At 43.5% G+C, this 17,306-nt stretch overlaps 1 protein-coding gene across 1 annotated transcript in view; it reads right to left on the reverse strand.

Annotated features, from left to right (window-relative positions):
- The window catches only part of Dscam (DS cell adhesion molecule), a 546,865-nt gene that overhangs the window by 253,765 nt on the left and 275,794 nt on the right, over window positions 1–17,306 (reverse strand). Inside the window, exons 7-8 of the mRNA XM_077795550.1 lie at window positions 11,758–12,054; window positions 10,755–11,030 (exon numbers count right to left, since the gene is read on the reverse strand). Of these exons, the coding sequence (XP_077651676.1) occupies window positions 10,755–11,030; window positions 11,758–12,054 (573 nt within the window). The remainder of the gene's footprint in view (window positions 1–10,754; window positions 11,031–11,757; window positions 12,055–17,306) is intronic.

Consider the following 17,306-nt stretch of genomic DNA (forward strand, 5'->3'; position numbering starts at 1 on the left):
ACTGCTTGGGGTCTCAGGGATGGGAAGGGAACTCTAAGAAGCATGATGGCCTCTCCTTCCAGCACTTTCTAGATGCACGACTATAGAATTGATTGCCTGAGGCCAGCCAGAAGCCTGATGCTAGGCGTGGAGCGAGGGGGTGCGTGATTCTTGAGATGCTCTAGTATGTTTCATGGGAGGTGTTTCTCAGCCATAATCAGATTACATTGAATAAACAGCATTTCTTTACCAGTTTAAAATGACAGACAACCTCAGGATTCATGAGAGGTACCATAGTTAACAGCTGGTGTCACTGGAAATGGGTGGGGTGGCAAGTCATTCTCCTGGCACCCTGCGAGGTCGACCGACACCGTGTCCGCTCAAAGGACTTTGTAAAGCAACAGCTGTTTTTTGATGGACCAGAGTCCCCTGCATCTCTAATGTTGAAAGAAAGGTCCTTCGAATCCCCATGGCTTCAGATTGAAAACTCACACTCAAACTCTTTGAGTTTCAAGAAAATTAAACAGCTCCTGTACATCCAGGGAGAAAAGGCTCACGCAGACAGCTGTGGGCTGCAGGTGTGTGTGCGTGGACTCCAGATGTGAGCAAAGCAGGGGACCCCAATCAGAGGTGACAGCAGCTGGGCCAAACAGCAGGGATGAGCAAGACTCACCCCACAGCAAGGTTGTTTAGAAACAGCAGATAATTTACTTGAGAAGCATTTTCCATGACCTTGGCTCAGAAAAGGTTAACCCTCTCTAGAAGCTTGGTAATGAATCATAACTGACTTCATGTGGCTGTTTTTTTTTAATAAAGCGCTGAAATGTGTCAGAGTAAAGATGAGGTAATTATGATATTCCAACAAAGCTCTAAGTTAATTAAATTATTTTGACAAATTTCAGGGCATTGCATTAGTGATACACTGAAGGATCAATATCATATACCTGAAAATAGATCAAGAAGAGATTTGTCCCAGGACTCTCCACCCCCACAGTTCTTCATGAGCATAAATCTGGGCAAAGCCAATTACACGGACTTTCTCTCTACTCTTGCAGGTCAGCTGTGTCCCTGAACAAGGCTCCACATTACTCTGAGTTTCAGTTTCTGCATAAAACTCATACAAATGGCTTTCAGGACTGACACATTCTGAGTTTATCATTGTAAAGTTTAGAGTCAAGTCTTCCAGACAGACAAACTTGAAAAATTTAGATGGGAAAAACCAAGGTATTTCTTTTCCAAGCTTAGATCTTCTTTGAATAAATTAACCAACATTTTTACTTTAATTTGTACAACAAAAATGGAGGAGCATAAATATAAACTGGCATATATTTATGACAATCTGCTATAAAATGAACTTTCTGCTGTGAACAGAACTTTGCTATAAACTGCATTATCAGTACTTGAGAGAGTCTAGAGAGCTAAAGAGCCAACAGGAAATTAGAAAGAAATAAAAGGTATGTAATAATTTTGTTTAAAAATTCTTGTTATAAGATAAATAAACATGTGCAAACATGAATCAAAAACATACACACAAAAATCTGTATTAAAAATTGGGTTCAAATAACATCATAAACAAAAAAACTATAGAGATGCAGGAGATGAAGAAATGGAAAAAATCTACCAGGCAGTCTGGGAGAGAAAAGGCAAGAAGAGTGATCCTTCAATCACACAACAGATAGTTCAAGACACAAACAAAAACTAAAACAAAGAAAACCAACCAAAGCCAGAGGTTGTAGCAGAACCAGTTATAATATAATCAAAAATTATATTTGGCAATTTTAATACCCCATTTCAAAAATAAATAAAGGAATAAAATATAAGCAAAGCAAGAGATAAAATATGATGATTAAATTTAATCCACTGCACATAAACAAGTTTATGCTAAACACATATAAGGAACAACAAACATTATTTTTAAAACCAAATGAGCCATCCATAGAGAAAATGTTAATACATTTCATAGAACTAAAATTGTTTCTGAAGACACTACCACTGCTATGATTTGGGTATGTGATGTCCCTGGAAGCTTCTGTGTAAACAATGCAGGAATGTCCAGAGGTGATATGACTGGATTAGGAGAGCTGTACCCTGATCAGTGGATTAATCCACTCTATGATTAGTAATTTGAAAGGACTAGTGTATACTGAATGGTGACTATAGGCAGGTGGGGTGTGGCTGGGCAAGGGAGGTCACTGGGGGATGTATCTTTGGGGTTTATATTTTGTCCCCAGAGAGGAGAGATCTTTCTCTCCACTTTCTGGCTACCATTAGCTCTCCTCTGCCATGCTCTCCTGCCATGATGTTCTGCCTCACCTGGGGCCCAGGTCAATGGAGTTGGTCAACCATGGACTGAACCTGGAACTGTGAGCCCAAGTAAACTCTTCTCCTCTAAGTTGTTCTTGTCGGGCATATTGGTTATAACAATGAAAAACTACTTTGTGCAGTTGGGTGCCGTGTTGGAAAGGCAGGCCACGGCAGTCACTGATGGGCAGGCTGTGGTGGCTGGTGGGCAGGCACACTACACAGGGCTCTGGAGCACGGTCACGCAATCACAGGGAAGTCCTGTGGGATCTGTGGTGGGTCTGTTCTGTCTGGGTCCTGGACGGCGGTGAACACCCCTCATGCACGTCACAGGCTCTTCACGGCAGCACGTGTACAGAGTCAGAGAGCCGGCCAGGGGGCGGGGGCCTGGGCGCTTACTTTCTGCGCGTTTGAAAAACATATATTCATACCTATGTACCTTCAGGGAGACACAGAACATGGATCTAAAATCAATAAAATGCACAGAGGAGAAGAGTGGTGCCAGAGTGGATAGAAGGTTTGTGACGAAAACGAGATAAAATAAATCAAAATCAGGCCCTTTGGATGGACTGATGGGAATGAGTGGTTTAAACCCAAAGTTGACAAAATAAAACAAAATCCCAGCCCACCCGTGGCAGCCCTTCTAGGGGGATCATCCAGGGACCACCTGAGTCAATGCATGCCACGGCTTCCAGGTGGGAGGGGGGAGGTGGGAGGGGGGAGGCGGGTTTCCACCAGGAGGCGCTGTCTTCAGGGTGGAGGTGGCATTTCCACGTGCCGCGGAGACACTAGAGTGCTCAGAAGGCTGCGACTCTTTCAGTCAACAGACCCCTCAGTGTGTCCTCACAGAGAGCACGAGCTGCCCAGCCCTGATGCCTGCGGAACAGCTGAACAAGGGGCAGCGTGAGTGGCCAGCCTGCAGGACAGTGGCTCCCTGTTTCACACACGAGGCAGCAGCTTCCTATGGTGAAGGAGCAGAGCACATGGCGCTGCCAGGCAGGGGAAAGGGGGGCGGCACTGGAGAAGGCAGACCTGCACCCAACAGGGGAAGCCCTGTCTGGTGAGCACGGTCATTTAGAAACAGAGCGGGCTCAGAGCACGGAGCACCACTGCAGAGTCCAAAGCCCGGGGCCACAGTCCAGGCCACCAGCAGCAACAGCTGGGAGACGGGTCTCCATGACCTCCAAGTTCACCCCCAGCCCTGTATCTATGGCCACATCATCCCCTTACACAGAACCAGGCTCGTGCTCAAAGTACTTACTGCGTCTCTCTGCAAGGGGATGTGTATGTTTTATGATGTGTATTTTTATTTATTCATGAGTCTATGCTTATATTATAACTAAAACAACACATATAAATATTATTGTACCATACATACACATAAACTATGCAATTCTGTTGATCTTATGCATTGTGTTTTGCACAATCCATATAAAACAAAAAACATCCTACTGCCGATTTTGAATATTGAGAGTTGTTTGTTTTGATTTAGAGTATCATTATCAGGATATTATTACCAGCACTCCCAGAGGGTTTCACTTGTCTGTTTGTGTGCATGTGTGTTTGTGGGGTGCACATATGTGTATGTATTTGCAACAAGATTAATTACAGGGTAGGCAAGGAGTGTTATTAATTTTTCTTGGATTTCTTTCTTCCTTTCTCGTGACTACATAATTCTCTCCTCTAAGTTTCCCATGTTGAGCAAGCACAACATATTGCAAAATCTTATTTCTCCTACAATTTAATTATAAGTAAATAAAAGAATCATATTCTTTGACATTACACCAAATCCTATACATAAGATTTCCCTTTGTAGGAGAAAGCAATTTGAGATCTTTTAATATAACATTTAATCAAGTGTTCCCATGAATAATTTTCTAGAATAGAAGGAAAATGATAAGTCAGTCTACCTCCAGGACGAACCCATGTGAAGGGAGGTGTGTGAACTGCATTCCCAGCTCGATGCCAACACCCTCACCCAAAGTGCAGAGGATCTCCTGGGAACTCTGTGGCCCAGCTCCCAGGCAGGAGCAAATGTAGGAATCTCACCACATGTAAGCAGGAGTATCCTAGGGTATAGAGAGGAGGGGAAAGCATGTTCCTATTTCCCAGACTTCTTTTACTACATTAGGATATCAAATGAACAAAGAATTTCAGTTCCCTTTTGAAATAAAGAACTACCACAGATTATACATGTAACACATTATGTTGCCCTCAGACCTAATTTTTTTTCTCCTATATTATCTGAAATAGAAACTATACACTCCCTAAGTAGTTTTTGAAAAATCAATATAAAAATGCACAAACAACTTATTTATGGCCACACACGAATGACCTCAGCAAACAGAACCCTCCATTAAATACTGCTCAACTTTAATGAGGGACCTAAAAAGAGAAATGACGTGGGAATGATGCACTTTCTATATACAATACTGTATGCTGCTAGAGAAACCAGAGAGAGCAGGAGGGGGAGAAGGGGACGGGCGTCCAGGGGGAAGCAAGTGTCCTCCTCACGGAGCTGGGACGGGGAGTCGGGGGCTGACAGCGCTCTGGGTGTGGCAGAAAATGAGCAAGCGTCAGAAAGCAGGGGGGGGGGACCCTGCCAGCGTGTTTGTGTGCACCTGGGCCACGTGACATTGCTGTGGCGTCCCTGCTGCTCACCTGAGTGGAGCTACAGCCACTGTCAGCGGGTTTGGATGTAGCCGTCCCTCCCTGACTGCACCGTCAACAGTGCAGAAGACGGACAGTGACTCTGGTGTGCAGCCTGGGCTCACCTGCTGACGTGGGTGCTTCCCGCTGCACTGGGCACAGCTGCTCTGGTCAGCTGCAGAAGACAGAGGGCCTCGGGCAGCAATGACACTTAATTCTCTCTTCAAGCTGAAGGGCTCCCAGTAAAAAGCTATCTTGGATCAAAGAGGGCGGTGTTCCAATACACCAACCAGAGTATGGGCATGTATGGGGTAAGTTTGTTAAAGCCATTGCATGGCCTCAGAGGACAGCAGGACACGCCTGCCCACCGCCTGCCATCTGCCAATGACATGCTGGGTGTGGAAGCCAGTGTGTTCTTCTTTATCATCAGTTGACGTGGAAAAGGGGAGGATGTGCAAAAGGGAACGTTCCTGCTTGCTCTCTGCATCTCCAGGATCATCTCGTCTCATGGACTGGCAACATTGATTTAAAAGATGAACTTCCAAAAGTCTCATCGTCTCAGGCCACTCATTGTTTCAGCCAATTTTCTCATCTAATTTAGCCATTTCCCCCAAATCCATGGTTCAAAATGCCCACATTCAGAATCCAGAACCATGGCCCAGAGACACTGACCCCTGCTTCCCCAACTTCCCTCTCAGGGACCCCGCTCAGGACCCCTGTCATCCAGGCTGAGCCGTGGGGAACAGCTTCTGCCCTCTCTCACCAGATCCAGCCCTCCTCTGGTGTCTCTCCCCTTTAATGTCTCTCTTAATCAGACCCTCAGTATCCTTTCCCTACTTTTAAACAGTTTTGTTTTTCTTGACTTTTAAATAGCTTCCTTCTGGGAACTGTGTGTCCTGTCTCCTCAGTCCAACCTGACTTCTCACTGCAAGTTGAATGACTTTCCCTAGACTCACCCCAGGGTGGCCTTGGAATAAAAAGTTCTGCTTCGGAGCCTTGAGTACATCACAGATAACCTCGTGCACATCTTTCCCTGTTGCTCTGATTCTGCATCATCGGCACTACGGAGTCACCGGAGCATCACTAGGGTGACACATGTGCAAGTGTCATGCAAACCAAGAAGTCTTACGTAAATATAACTAGAAGGTGACATTTCCACCTCGCGGCAATTAGCTTTCCTGGGAATGTTGGTCTCCAGCAATTAGGACACTCAATTAGGCACTGTTCAAGTCCAGGGTGGCACATGGGCAAGGAGTGCTTGGAAATGGGTGAGATATAAAGCCACTTGTTAAACTGAAGTAAAAGAAGGGATTTCAACTTTCACTTCTGCCATGTGTTTGAAGGCAGAAAAGTCACCCTTCTTAATAGTTAAATGTATTTCAGAATTGTCGAAGCTTCCACCACTATCAACAGTTGGCACCTTATTTACATTCATCTTTGGGGCTTTGATTCCCAAGCATGTGCTACAAAATGAGCAGAAGGGCCGTGACTATTACCAAGAAAGACAAGACTGAAAAACAGTATTGTTTCCAGATATCACCCGTGCGTGCGCACACGCACACACACACACACACACACACTCTCTCTCTCTCTCTCTCTCTCTCTCTCTCTGTGTGTGTGTGTGTGTGTGTGTGTGTGTTACCAAGGAAACTTCCAGAAATGAGATAAAAATAACAAGGTGCCAGTTTGCAGTATCATGACTGGAGACCCATAGGCCAACTTTCACTTCCAAAGGAAACCAACACTTGAGGCATCAATTTTCTCAATAAAACACCCACTGAGCACCAACAGGAAAGGTAATGCAGTGCACTCTCCAAACACGGCAGCAGGACAGCCTTCCACTCCCAAACCACAGGGACGCTAGGACTTGCACAATTAGCCGTGCCTCAGCTACCTCTCCCACAACTGAAAACAGTAAAGGTTATAATTTTTAAAAAGTCTTGATAGACCATGACCTTAGCCACTAGCATCAGACTTAATTTATATATTTCATTTCAAGACATTTTAAAGTGAAAATTTAAATGTGCAGAAGTCAACTTGGTTTAGACCTTCTCACATCTGAGTGAAAGCTAAAATTGCTAATGGGGTATAATTCACTACATGTTGAAAGTTCAACATCATCTCTAACAAGAAATACGAGTGGTGTCTTGAACGAATGGCCGCACGTGTCTTTGCTTGGGTGCATATGTGCATGTGGCCAGGAGCACAGGCATGCCTGGGTGGCCACATGGGAACCCAGAGTCACTCTCTGGCCTCAGGTACATTCTAGGCAGACACAAGCTGGGCCACCCCATTCTCCCAGGATGTGATTTTGTATTCCAGAACCTGAAGTGCCACTTGTCTACACAAAAAAAGATGGAATTAAATAAAAGCAAGGGGGATACCCCTTAGTATTCATGGACAACTAGCAATTGTAATGTGGTTTATAAAACACCCCTTAACACAGAAGAAAGCATGGTCTGAAGCAAGATTAACACACAGGTATGCACATTCCCCTCTGTATAAGCATGTGCAAAAAATAATTTGTATTTATTAAGTGCCAACAGAAGACATATATTGTGTGCACATTCTATACTCCAAGATTCCAGGCACATCCACTGTGAAAGTCCTTCCAACCATACAGGTTGGTGCATGCTATTCTCTGTGGGCTCCATGGAGAACCTACTCTGCTTCCAGAGGCGCTCATGGGAGACAGCAGGGAGGGCTCCTGCTTTGTGCATTTGACTGCTGGTGTGAGGTCTGTCTGGTTTCAACACCATCTCGCCCCTGGAAGGACTTGCTGCTTTCTTCCTGGCTGTGATTTGATGGTCACACTGATCTCTTCCTTGCTGGCCTCTGTTGCCTAATACAGTTCTTTTTATACCTTATGGGTCTCTTTTAGGGGGCGGTTTTTGGTTTTTTCTTTTTCTTTTTTTTTTTTAATTTTACAGAAAGGATTGAATCCAGGTGTGCTCTACCACTGAGTTACATCCCCAGCCCTTTTATTTTTTATTTGAGACAGGGTCTCATATTGCTAAGTTGCTGAGGCTGTTCTTGAACTTGAGACCCTCCTGCCTCAGCCTCCTGAGTCACTGGAATGACAGGTGTGTGCCACTGTGCTAGGCTTAAGAGAAACTCTTAACAAGTTGTTTTATTTTCTGAGGGACTGACCTGATCAGTGACTGTTCTTCATTGAGCCCATTTTAACAACTAAAGTGAATGTACATTCCCACCTCTAAGGGTGGGATGCAGGTAGGCAGCCTGTCCAGGTTCCCATTGCTTGGGCCACAGGATGGGTCCAGACTTGAGCTCATGGCTCATGGAGACCACGGAGAGTCCCTGCCTAGGACTGCTCTACAGGAAGCCAACGGAAAGAGCCCTTTTCTTTTCTGGTTGTTGATGGGCATTCTAGTCCAGAGACAACAGGGCCAGTTCCCCTGTCATGAGGAGAAGCTGCTCTGAGGGGATCAAGCCAAAGACCAGAGGAGCACACAGGAGAGTCGAAAGGCTTGATGGCAACCCAGTGTCTGGATCAGGCCTCTCTGCAGACCAGTACCGTCTTTTAAGCCTTTGGTTTAAGATGCCCCGAACCTCGGGTCTTGTCTTTTATGACATACACAGTTGCTGGTGCTTTGAATTCTTACACCTTGCCTGATAAGGTCAAGGTAAGTGAACTGATTCATGCCAATCTAGGAAATTTTTAAAGAGTCAAATAAAGAGATTAAAATAAATTCTTTTTTTTTTTTTGGCATGAACTAATTTGAGTTGGTTTCTGTCACTTAAAAGGATAAAAACTAATAAATTGATTCATGCTGGTCTGGCAAATTTTAAGAATAAATTTAATGTTAAGAATAAATTTAAGTTAACGATTCATATGGCCTTTGTTTGAATTTATGTCTCTTAAAAGTTAGCATTAAAATATTTATACCCCTTTGTCTAATAATCATAATTCTGGCAATTTTTGTAGAAAGAATTAATCTTAAAAGCAGACAAAGGCCTATGCACAAAGAAGTTCATCGGATGCATTGTTCACAATGAATGGTTAGGCATGAGAAACAGACTTAATTTTTAGCACTGGATGAGCAGGCAGACCTCTGGGGACCCTGAGACCATAAGGAGTTTACAAGGAGGAAGCCATTTTCATTAGGCTGCTAGGCTGCTATCTGCCTCTCTCGCTGTGTAGACATTTGCACTGTTGGCATGAAAGCAAAGGTGAGGGAGACTGCCCAGCCTCAATAGGAATCACGGTGGTGACACTAAAACCTCCTATGCACCGTCCACCGATGTGCTGACTGCGACCAGGGATTCTGTTTGCCTGTAGTGTAAGTCGGTTTCCCTAAGGAGACTGCAGGGGAATGGCTCGCGTTTGCCTCTGATTATTGGAAAGTATTTGCAGAGAAGCTGGCAACTTTCACACATATAATGGATGCTTAAAAGAAGCTCCTAAACACAAAACTATTTGATTAAATTGTTTCCTGATATCATAGACATATTGGTGACAAGACCAAATGACTTTGTTTAGGCATAAGCTAGCTTGAGTTGGTTTCTAGGGGATTGTTTCACACTTGGTGAAACAATAAATGTAATCATTTTACTAGCTCTTGACCTTGGAGTTCCTGTCATTTCAGATGTTCTTTGTGACACAATGGGGAGAGTACACAGAGCACTCTGCTGCCCACAGAGGAGGGGGTTGTTTGCACACAAAACCTGGTGTCCCTGTTTGAGATGCAAACCCACTAGCCACCTTTTTCATGGAATTCCAAGTTATTTCTTCAAAGAATGGCTATCTAAAAACTATAGTTACACAGACTTGTGTATTTGATACACATTTTCTAGAGGAAAAAAAAAAAAAAACTTTTCACTCCCAGGATCATGAGAGATGATGTTTGTAGCAAGTACTACAACTGAAACTTCAAGGGAGAAAGAGAATTTTAGGAAACCTAATTGGCCACCAAGAGCTTGACAGGTTACCAGTATTTGACTACTTCCGTGATGAGAATGCAGTGAGACTAAGAGATGCACTGTTTTGAAGTTGTGCAATGAGTCTGTTTGTATCTGGAAGTGCTGCACAGCTCTGTGAACCATCTGTTTTCAAATGCTCAGCTTATCATGTTACAGAATCACATGTGGATTAAACATTCCTCCAGTACAACTTTGTCACTTGGACAGCTCAGGCAGGTGGCTCCATATGACAGGAGGCTGCTTATGCTGATTTGGAGAATGGTTTTATTACAATTTTAGAACTGTTATCAGGGTGTACCTCATGTAGATTATTCATGTAGCTGGAACATTTTCATTTTATATTTGGCTGGGGACTGGAAGAAGTGGGTCCCTCCGGGTCTGCCACTGCACAGCTGTGTGTCCCTGGGTGGATCTGTCATTTCATTGCCTTTGCTGCTAAAGAGATGGGGGCTGAGCTGCTGAATCCCCAACAGACCACACCATGATGTCAGTTGGGGAGGGTCCTGTGGCCCTGGAATCCTAGGCCACCCCTCTGCCTACACAATGTGAGATCTTGGTTTAAAGTCCTTCACTACAAAATATTGCTTCTGGTTGGATTCTAAAAATTCAACTTTGGGGAGTCTTTTGGAAAGAAAGACACATTTTATAACCATCTGACAGACAGCTAGGTAACCAAGCCAACGAGCATTTTCTAAGGTGATGTTAACCGCGCATGTCCTCTGGGAAATCCACCCAGAGAAAATGAACTCATCTGCAGGTCCTCAGAGGATGCAGGAGCCAACACACCATCCCGCAACCCGCAACGCTCAAATCTCCCTGCACAGAGACCCGGGCCCAGGGCACCCCTCTCCCGAGCTGAGTCGAGGCCGTGCGCACGGGGTTACCTTTCACGGTCACGTGCACGCTCTGGCTGGTGGAGAGCTGCGGCTGCACCAGCACGTTGCAGGTGTACTCGCCCTCGTCCACCTCCTTCTGCACGTCGGAGAGTTTCAGGGTTCCATTGTTCTCAAATGCCACCTGGCGGTGGTTAAAAGGAAGCAGATTCGAGTTCTTGTACCATTTGATGGAGTAGTACGGATAGCCAATCACACGACAGTGGATGTACGTGTCCCGCCCTGCTATTGCTGTGATATTTTTCATTGGTCGAATGCTTGCAGGCCCTGGGGAGATAAAGGAAACTCTTGAAAATAATTTAAGGGCACATCTCATGTGGGGAAACAGGTAACGTTATTCCTTGAGTTAGAAACACATTGATTATGTTCATGTAAGCTCATCTTTTTCCGTTAAATAAAATCTCAGGCATTTGACATTTTCTTCAAAAGATATTTTTTTCTTTTATTACTTTCCAATGAATGAATATTAAATATTTTCCTCATGGGCTACTTCTATTAAAGTATTTTTAAGTTAAGCGATAATAGGTAATTTGATTGGTAAGAGCAGCTAGTCTACACTGCACATCCCGCTCTGCTTGTGAAACGTCGGTACCAACTGATGGGTCCTTGGATCTTTCTAGAGTACACAGTGGAGATGGGCGTCGTGCCAGGCCACACGATGAATGTAGGTTAGATGCCATGTACATGAGGGCTTACCATGAGCGCAGTGAGACAGGAGGAAAGGAGAAAGAAAAGTCATGCAGAGCATAAACCAGGAAAGGAAAGATCAGATCGAGTGGACAAGTCTAAGAGGAGAGAAAGAGAACCAGCTGACTAAGGAAACAGGGTTCCCAGGTCCCCCGCGGGCTGTTCCTGAGTGGGGAGGAGAGGGCAGCAAACGCGAGGCGACGGGACTCGGTTCTGGCATTCGGGGCTCGGCTTGGAGCATGCAGAAACCTCCTTCTCCACTACAATGAGTCATGTGTGTGTTTCGAGGAGCTGATTTGACAAGCACCTCTTACGTTTATTCGAGCCTGGTACAGGACGACTCCGGCCGAGTTGTTGGCGGTGCAGCGGTAGACGCCCCCGTCGCGCACCTGCGAGCTGGAGATGTTCAGGTAGCTGACCACGTTCCCCTCGGACGTGATCATCTGGCTGATGCGGTGACCGCCGCCCTTGAGGATCGGGTCGTCATCCAACGTCCACGTGATGGTGGGCAAGGGCGTCCCCTTCACGTTGCACATGAGGGACACGGGTTCCGCGGGACTCACCACTTTTTCACTAAAGGCAGAAATAATTTTGGGAGTTCCATCTGCAGGAAAACAAATTACGGAAGGAAGTGGCACATACAAATAGTGACACCACTGCCCAGCATGGCTGCCCAGTGCTTATTGGTAATGCAGAGGCTGGCAAAGTACAAAAGAGGCCTGGATTTATCAACAGGGAAATCCCAACAAAACCGGCAGGTGCAGCATTAGCGAGCTTGGACAAGTCACGTGTCTATGTCCTGATTGTCTTGACAAAAGGAACCCAAATGTAACCTAGACATGCATGCTGAATTCAGAATGTGTATGTCCACTGGAGCCACCAGCACCCCCCAACTCTGACACACACACACAGAGCAGTTCATTTACCCACCAAGTTTTCCAAGGACGTGAATTTGTGAATTTGTGAATTTGGGGACTCTCATTCCACTTAGCTCAAGTCATTAAGGGATTTCTCTCTAGGGGGCTGTTTAAAAAAACCAAACCAAACCAACCAACCAAACAAACAAACAAAAACAACCCATAGTCTAATGGTCCCATCTTTGTCATTTTTTTTCACAAGGAATGATCTTTATAGATGTCATTAGAAATGGTAATTACATTAATGCCCATTCAGCCCCTGAGAATCAGTACAAGCTAAATAAGTTAGACTTTTCTATTATGTTTATTAAATATGTCTAAAAGTATTATAAGTAGGGTGAACATATAATTTATTATCCAACTTAAAATGTTTTTGAAAGTAAAATGGAAATTACTAATAATTGTACCACAAGAATAGACATGAGCCAGTAGGGTCCCAGGTCAACTAGAATCTGAACCTTAGAGAAGTTTCCATAGCAATTTCCAGTATGTTTAGCAAAGATCAACTTCATAGTACACTATTTTTCTATCACTTATATGGACAATTTCCCTATTATTCTATGGGAGTAATCATAACACATATTTCTTTTTTTTGAATATGTCTTTCCATGACGAGAAAAAGAGATACATGTACATTAAAGAAAATGCATCCAAGGGAAGATGTTTCCAGTGGGCCCAGCAACCTATGTGAACAGTTCAACCCTGGGGCACATTTCCTTGGCCTCAGTGGATCGCTTTGACATAATTTTGATCAAATGAAACAGGATCTATGAATCTTGCAATAAACCCCACTGGTTTAACCCTGTTTATTTATTTATTTTTTAAATTTTGTGCTCAAATTGAAGTGTTGATCCCAAAGTGAATGATTAATAGATTTTTCTTATTTGTAATTTTATTATAAAAAAAATATATATATATATATATATATATATATATATATATATATGTGTGTGTGTGTGTGTATACACACACACACACACACACACACAGCAGGGAGAAAAATTTCTTGCAATTCCACAGAGAAAGATAAGTGTTCCAAAATCTCTTGAGGAAAATGTCACTCAGCATGCAAAAACCTCGAGGGCCAGCTGTGCAGAGTCCTGGAATGAGTGGCCTCCCTGCTGCCCACTCCCATGGCCTGAACCCTCACATGTTCACTGTGGGGGGCCCTCAATGGTGTTTGTTTCCCAGCTGTATTAATAAATAGTATACTCCAGTGACCCTGGATTGTTCAATGGTGAACAGTATTTTTCTTTTTTTAAAGTTTTTTTAAAATTTCTTTTGTTTTAGTTGTAGATGAACATAATATCTTTATTCTTTTATTTTTATGTGGTGCTGAGGGTCGAATCCAGTGCCCCACACATGCTAGGCAAGCATCTGCCACTGAGCTACAACCCCAACCCACGAAAAATGTTTTTTTTTTTAAATTATCATTGTTGTTATTTACTATCAGAGATGAAAAGAGAACTTTAAAATATTAAAATGAGGCCAGGCTGTAACCCAGCTCCTGGGATGCTAAGACAGAAGGATTGGATTGCAAGTTCAAGGACAGCCTGGGCCATTTCCTTTCTCAAATTTAAAAAAAAGTAAAAAGGGATGGGGGTATACCTCAGCAGTAGAGTTCCTCTGGGCTTAATTCCCTGTACCTCAGACAAAAATAAAATGCAATGTAAAGGTTGTTTTGTCTTTAATGTGGGGCAAGTACTGCCTCATTGAGCCGGGCATTAGTGTTACAGAGAAGGTCCTTCTCGGTAAATCACCAGTCACCAATGCATGGGAGCACTGAGGTTATTTAATTGTCCTTATAATTCCACAGTTTATGTAGGAAATATTCATCTGGAAACATCTCTAATTTTTACCCAGAGCACAAGAAACTCATGTGATTTTTATCCATTTAGGAAAGAGTTCTTCACTGATGCTGTTGTTCAGTGCAGGTGATATTTATGGTGAAACGCACTGTACAGGTGTACAGGGGGGTTCTGCCGACTGCACACACTTCGGTAACCACCAGGATGATCAGAACCCAAACCTTTCCCAGGAAGATCTCTCAGGGCTCCTTTTCATCAATCCTACCCATCACAAGGCAGCACTGCCCTAGTCTGTCAGTAGGCACTAGTTTTTCCTGTTCTTAAGCTTCAGATAAATGTAAGATAGAGCATTTTTATGCATGCCTATGTGCTGTCATAACCACAGAGCAACTCATGAAATTAGGGAACGTAACTCTGCAATCAGCCTATCATCGAGTGCACATTCCTTGCTGAAATTCTGCCCACTGACAGAGTGTGTCTCTTTCTGCTATTTCCGTCTACTCCAGACAGTATCACCCCTGACATTTACGAGTCGCTTTAATTTCCTGGAATCTGGAACAGTCTTCAATCTCTTCTTTCTTAACTTTGATACATTTTTGAAGGATAACTTTGTAGATAGTTGCTGGTAACTGGGTTTGCCTCCTATTTCCTTCTGTTTAGATGCTGGTTTCATGCTTCCTTGGAAACACCATGAAACAATGTTGCTTTTCACATGTCCATTGGCTGTCCATGTGCATCCTTTTGTGGCTTTGCTCACAGCATTCATCCATTTTTATATTACAGTGTTTGCCTTTTCATTATCAATTTATAGGAATTTTAATGTATATGGAATGCAAATACATATATCAGATAACAATAATCTGACAGATTGCTCAAATATTCTGTGTATACTAAACATATTATCTGTTAGACATACTAGAATTTGTTTGTACTTATGCTTAAAATATTTTCTCTGTCCATGACTTCATTTTTAATTTTCTTAAAAATGTTTTTGTCTTTGACCTTCAGTGCTTTCTGTGTCCTGAATCTTTTCCTGTGCCCAAGTCATGAAGAATTGTTTTCATTTCTCACATTATTTTTTCCTTTGGATCTGAGTCCCGACTTTACGTAATTCCCTTCACTCTGGTGACGTCATTCGCCATTAATGTGTGGGTTTTCTGTCATCGTTTTCTTTTACCTTTTGTTTATTGGGAACACCTTTATTCTGCCTTAATTTTTTTGGCAGGGTGTGGGGTACCAGGAATTGAACTCAGGAGCACTCAACCACTGAGCCACATCCCCAGTCTTTTTTTGTATTTTATTTAGAGACAGGGTCTCACTGAGTTGCTTAGCACCTTGCTTTTGCTGAGGCTGGCTTTGAACTCGCGATCCTCCTGCCTCAGCCTCCTGAGCTGCTGGGATGACAGGCGTGCACCACGACACCCAGCTATTCTGCCTTAATTTTTAAAGACTATTTTGCTATAGATGTCTAGTTTGAAATTTTTGTTGTTTTGCAGAAAATATAAAGATGCTTCTCCATTGCCTTCAGTCTTCCCACACATCCCATGAGAAGCCACTTCTCCTCTTCTGATCTTCCCTTCATGGAATATTTTCTCCCTCAGATGGACAAAGTTTTCTCTTTCTTTGGTTTTCTGTGTCTTGACTCTAATGTGCCTGCATGTAATTTTGTCTTTTTCCTTGAGGTTTCCTGAGTTTCTTGGATCTGAAACTCTATTTTTTATGCCAAATTAGAGAAAATTGTGGCCATTATTTCTTCAAATAGCCTCCCACCCCCAACCATTCTCCATCTCTGGAAAGACAGGAGCTGCTCTCTGGCTCAGGCCATTGATGTGCATGACCCTCTTCATGCTTTTCTATCTTCAGGCCCTCTGAGCCTTTCTTCTTTCTTTTCTAATGGTGCTTTAAAGCAAATTCAGGGAATCATTTCATTTCTGTCCATTTCTTCTCATGGTTTCCATTTCTCTGCTGTTTTCTCCTGTGCGTTCACTCATGGTGTCCATATTTTCCTTTACACTAGACCGTGTTTTCAATAGCAGCATTAAAGTCTTCATCTGCCATTTCTAACACTTCTGTCCCCTGACTTTGCTTTTTGTTAACTGGTCACAGTACCTAGTTTTCTATTTGTTGTTCTATTTGTCTTGTTTTAATACATCTAGTTTTTTAGTTATTTTTAATTGCAGACAGAATTCCAGCGCGTGCGCGCGTGCACACACACACACACACACACACGCACATTTTTGCAGTTCATTTGCCCACCAAATTTTCCAAAGAGGTGAATTTGTGCATTTGGGGACTCTCATTATTTCCTCTTTCGTATAACTTCTGCCCCAGCCCCTCAGCTTGCAGGTGTTTGGCTCCCTGAACTCTGTCTTCTCTCACTCGAGTCCAGTAAGACTCGATGATTTGCTTTTCCTCTAGTTTTTCCTCCCTACACTGCATGGACTGTTGGGAAGTATCCTCAGGAGAAGATGGAGACATTACTGGCTCTTTTCCCTTCTTCCAAAGGTCAACTCCTTTCTCCCCATTTTTGGTATTTCTCCATCGCGTATCTGTAGTTCTGTCCTCTGCAAGTTCATCATTTTATGTGCCTGAAGGTTGGTCTCACATTTGCTATTTTATCATTTCCAGAAATTGAGTCTATTAATTCTTTTTTCATTATTACATTTGCCAATTGGATAGCTCAGGGTTTATCTGGAACTTATCATTGCTAGGCTCCAGTTTCTTCGGCCTCAGGGGAAGTGCTCCAGATGGTCCATCCTATCCTGGTCTTGTGCTGTCCAAGGTAGTGTGAGACTTTACCTTTCATCTTAATCTGTGACTGTCTCATGGAGTACCTGGAGGCTTCCTTGGGGACCCTGGATGGACACAGTTCTCCAGCAGGTACTAGATATGTATTCGTGATTCCAGCTCTGCTCTCTCTTGCTACATTAGCACTGTCATCTCTCAGAAGAGAGAAAAATAAAATGAAGCTTCTTGTCCTGAATGGAAACTGACATGCGACAAATAAATCCAAGTGTGTGCTCGGGGGTCCCCCCTGCCCCTCTTTTTGTTCAAGTGACAGGCTTTTTTGGAGATGAAAGCCGACGTTATTTTCCCAGTGAGACTGGAGTGTCTTTGAAATCTCTCTCGCT

This window comes from Urocitellus parryii, chromosome 2, assembly GCF_045843805.1.
Source record: "Urocitellus parryii isolate mUroPar1 chromosome 2, mUroPar1.hap1, whole genome shotgun sequence".
NCBI lineage: Eukaryota > Metazoa > Chordata > Mammalia > Rodentia > Sciuridae > Urocitellus > Urocitellus parryii.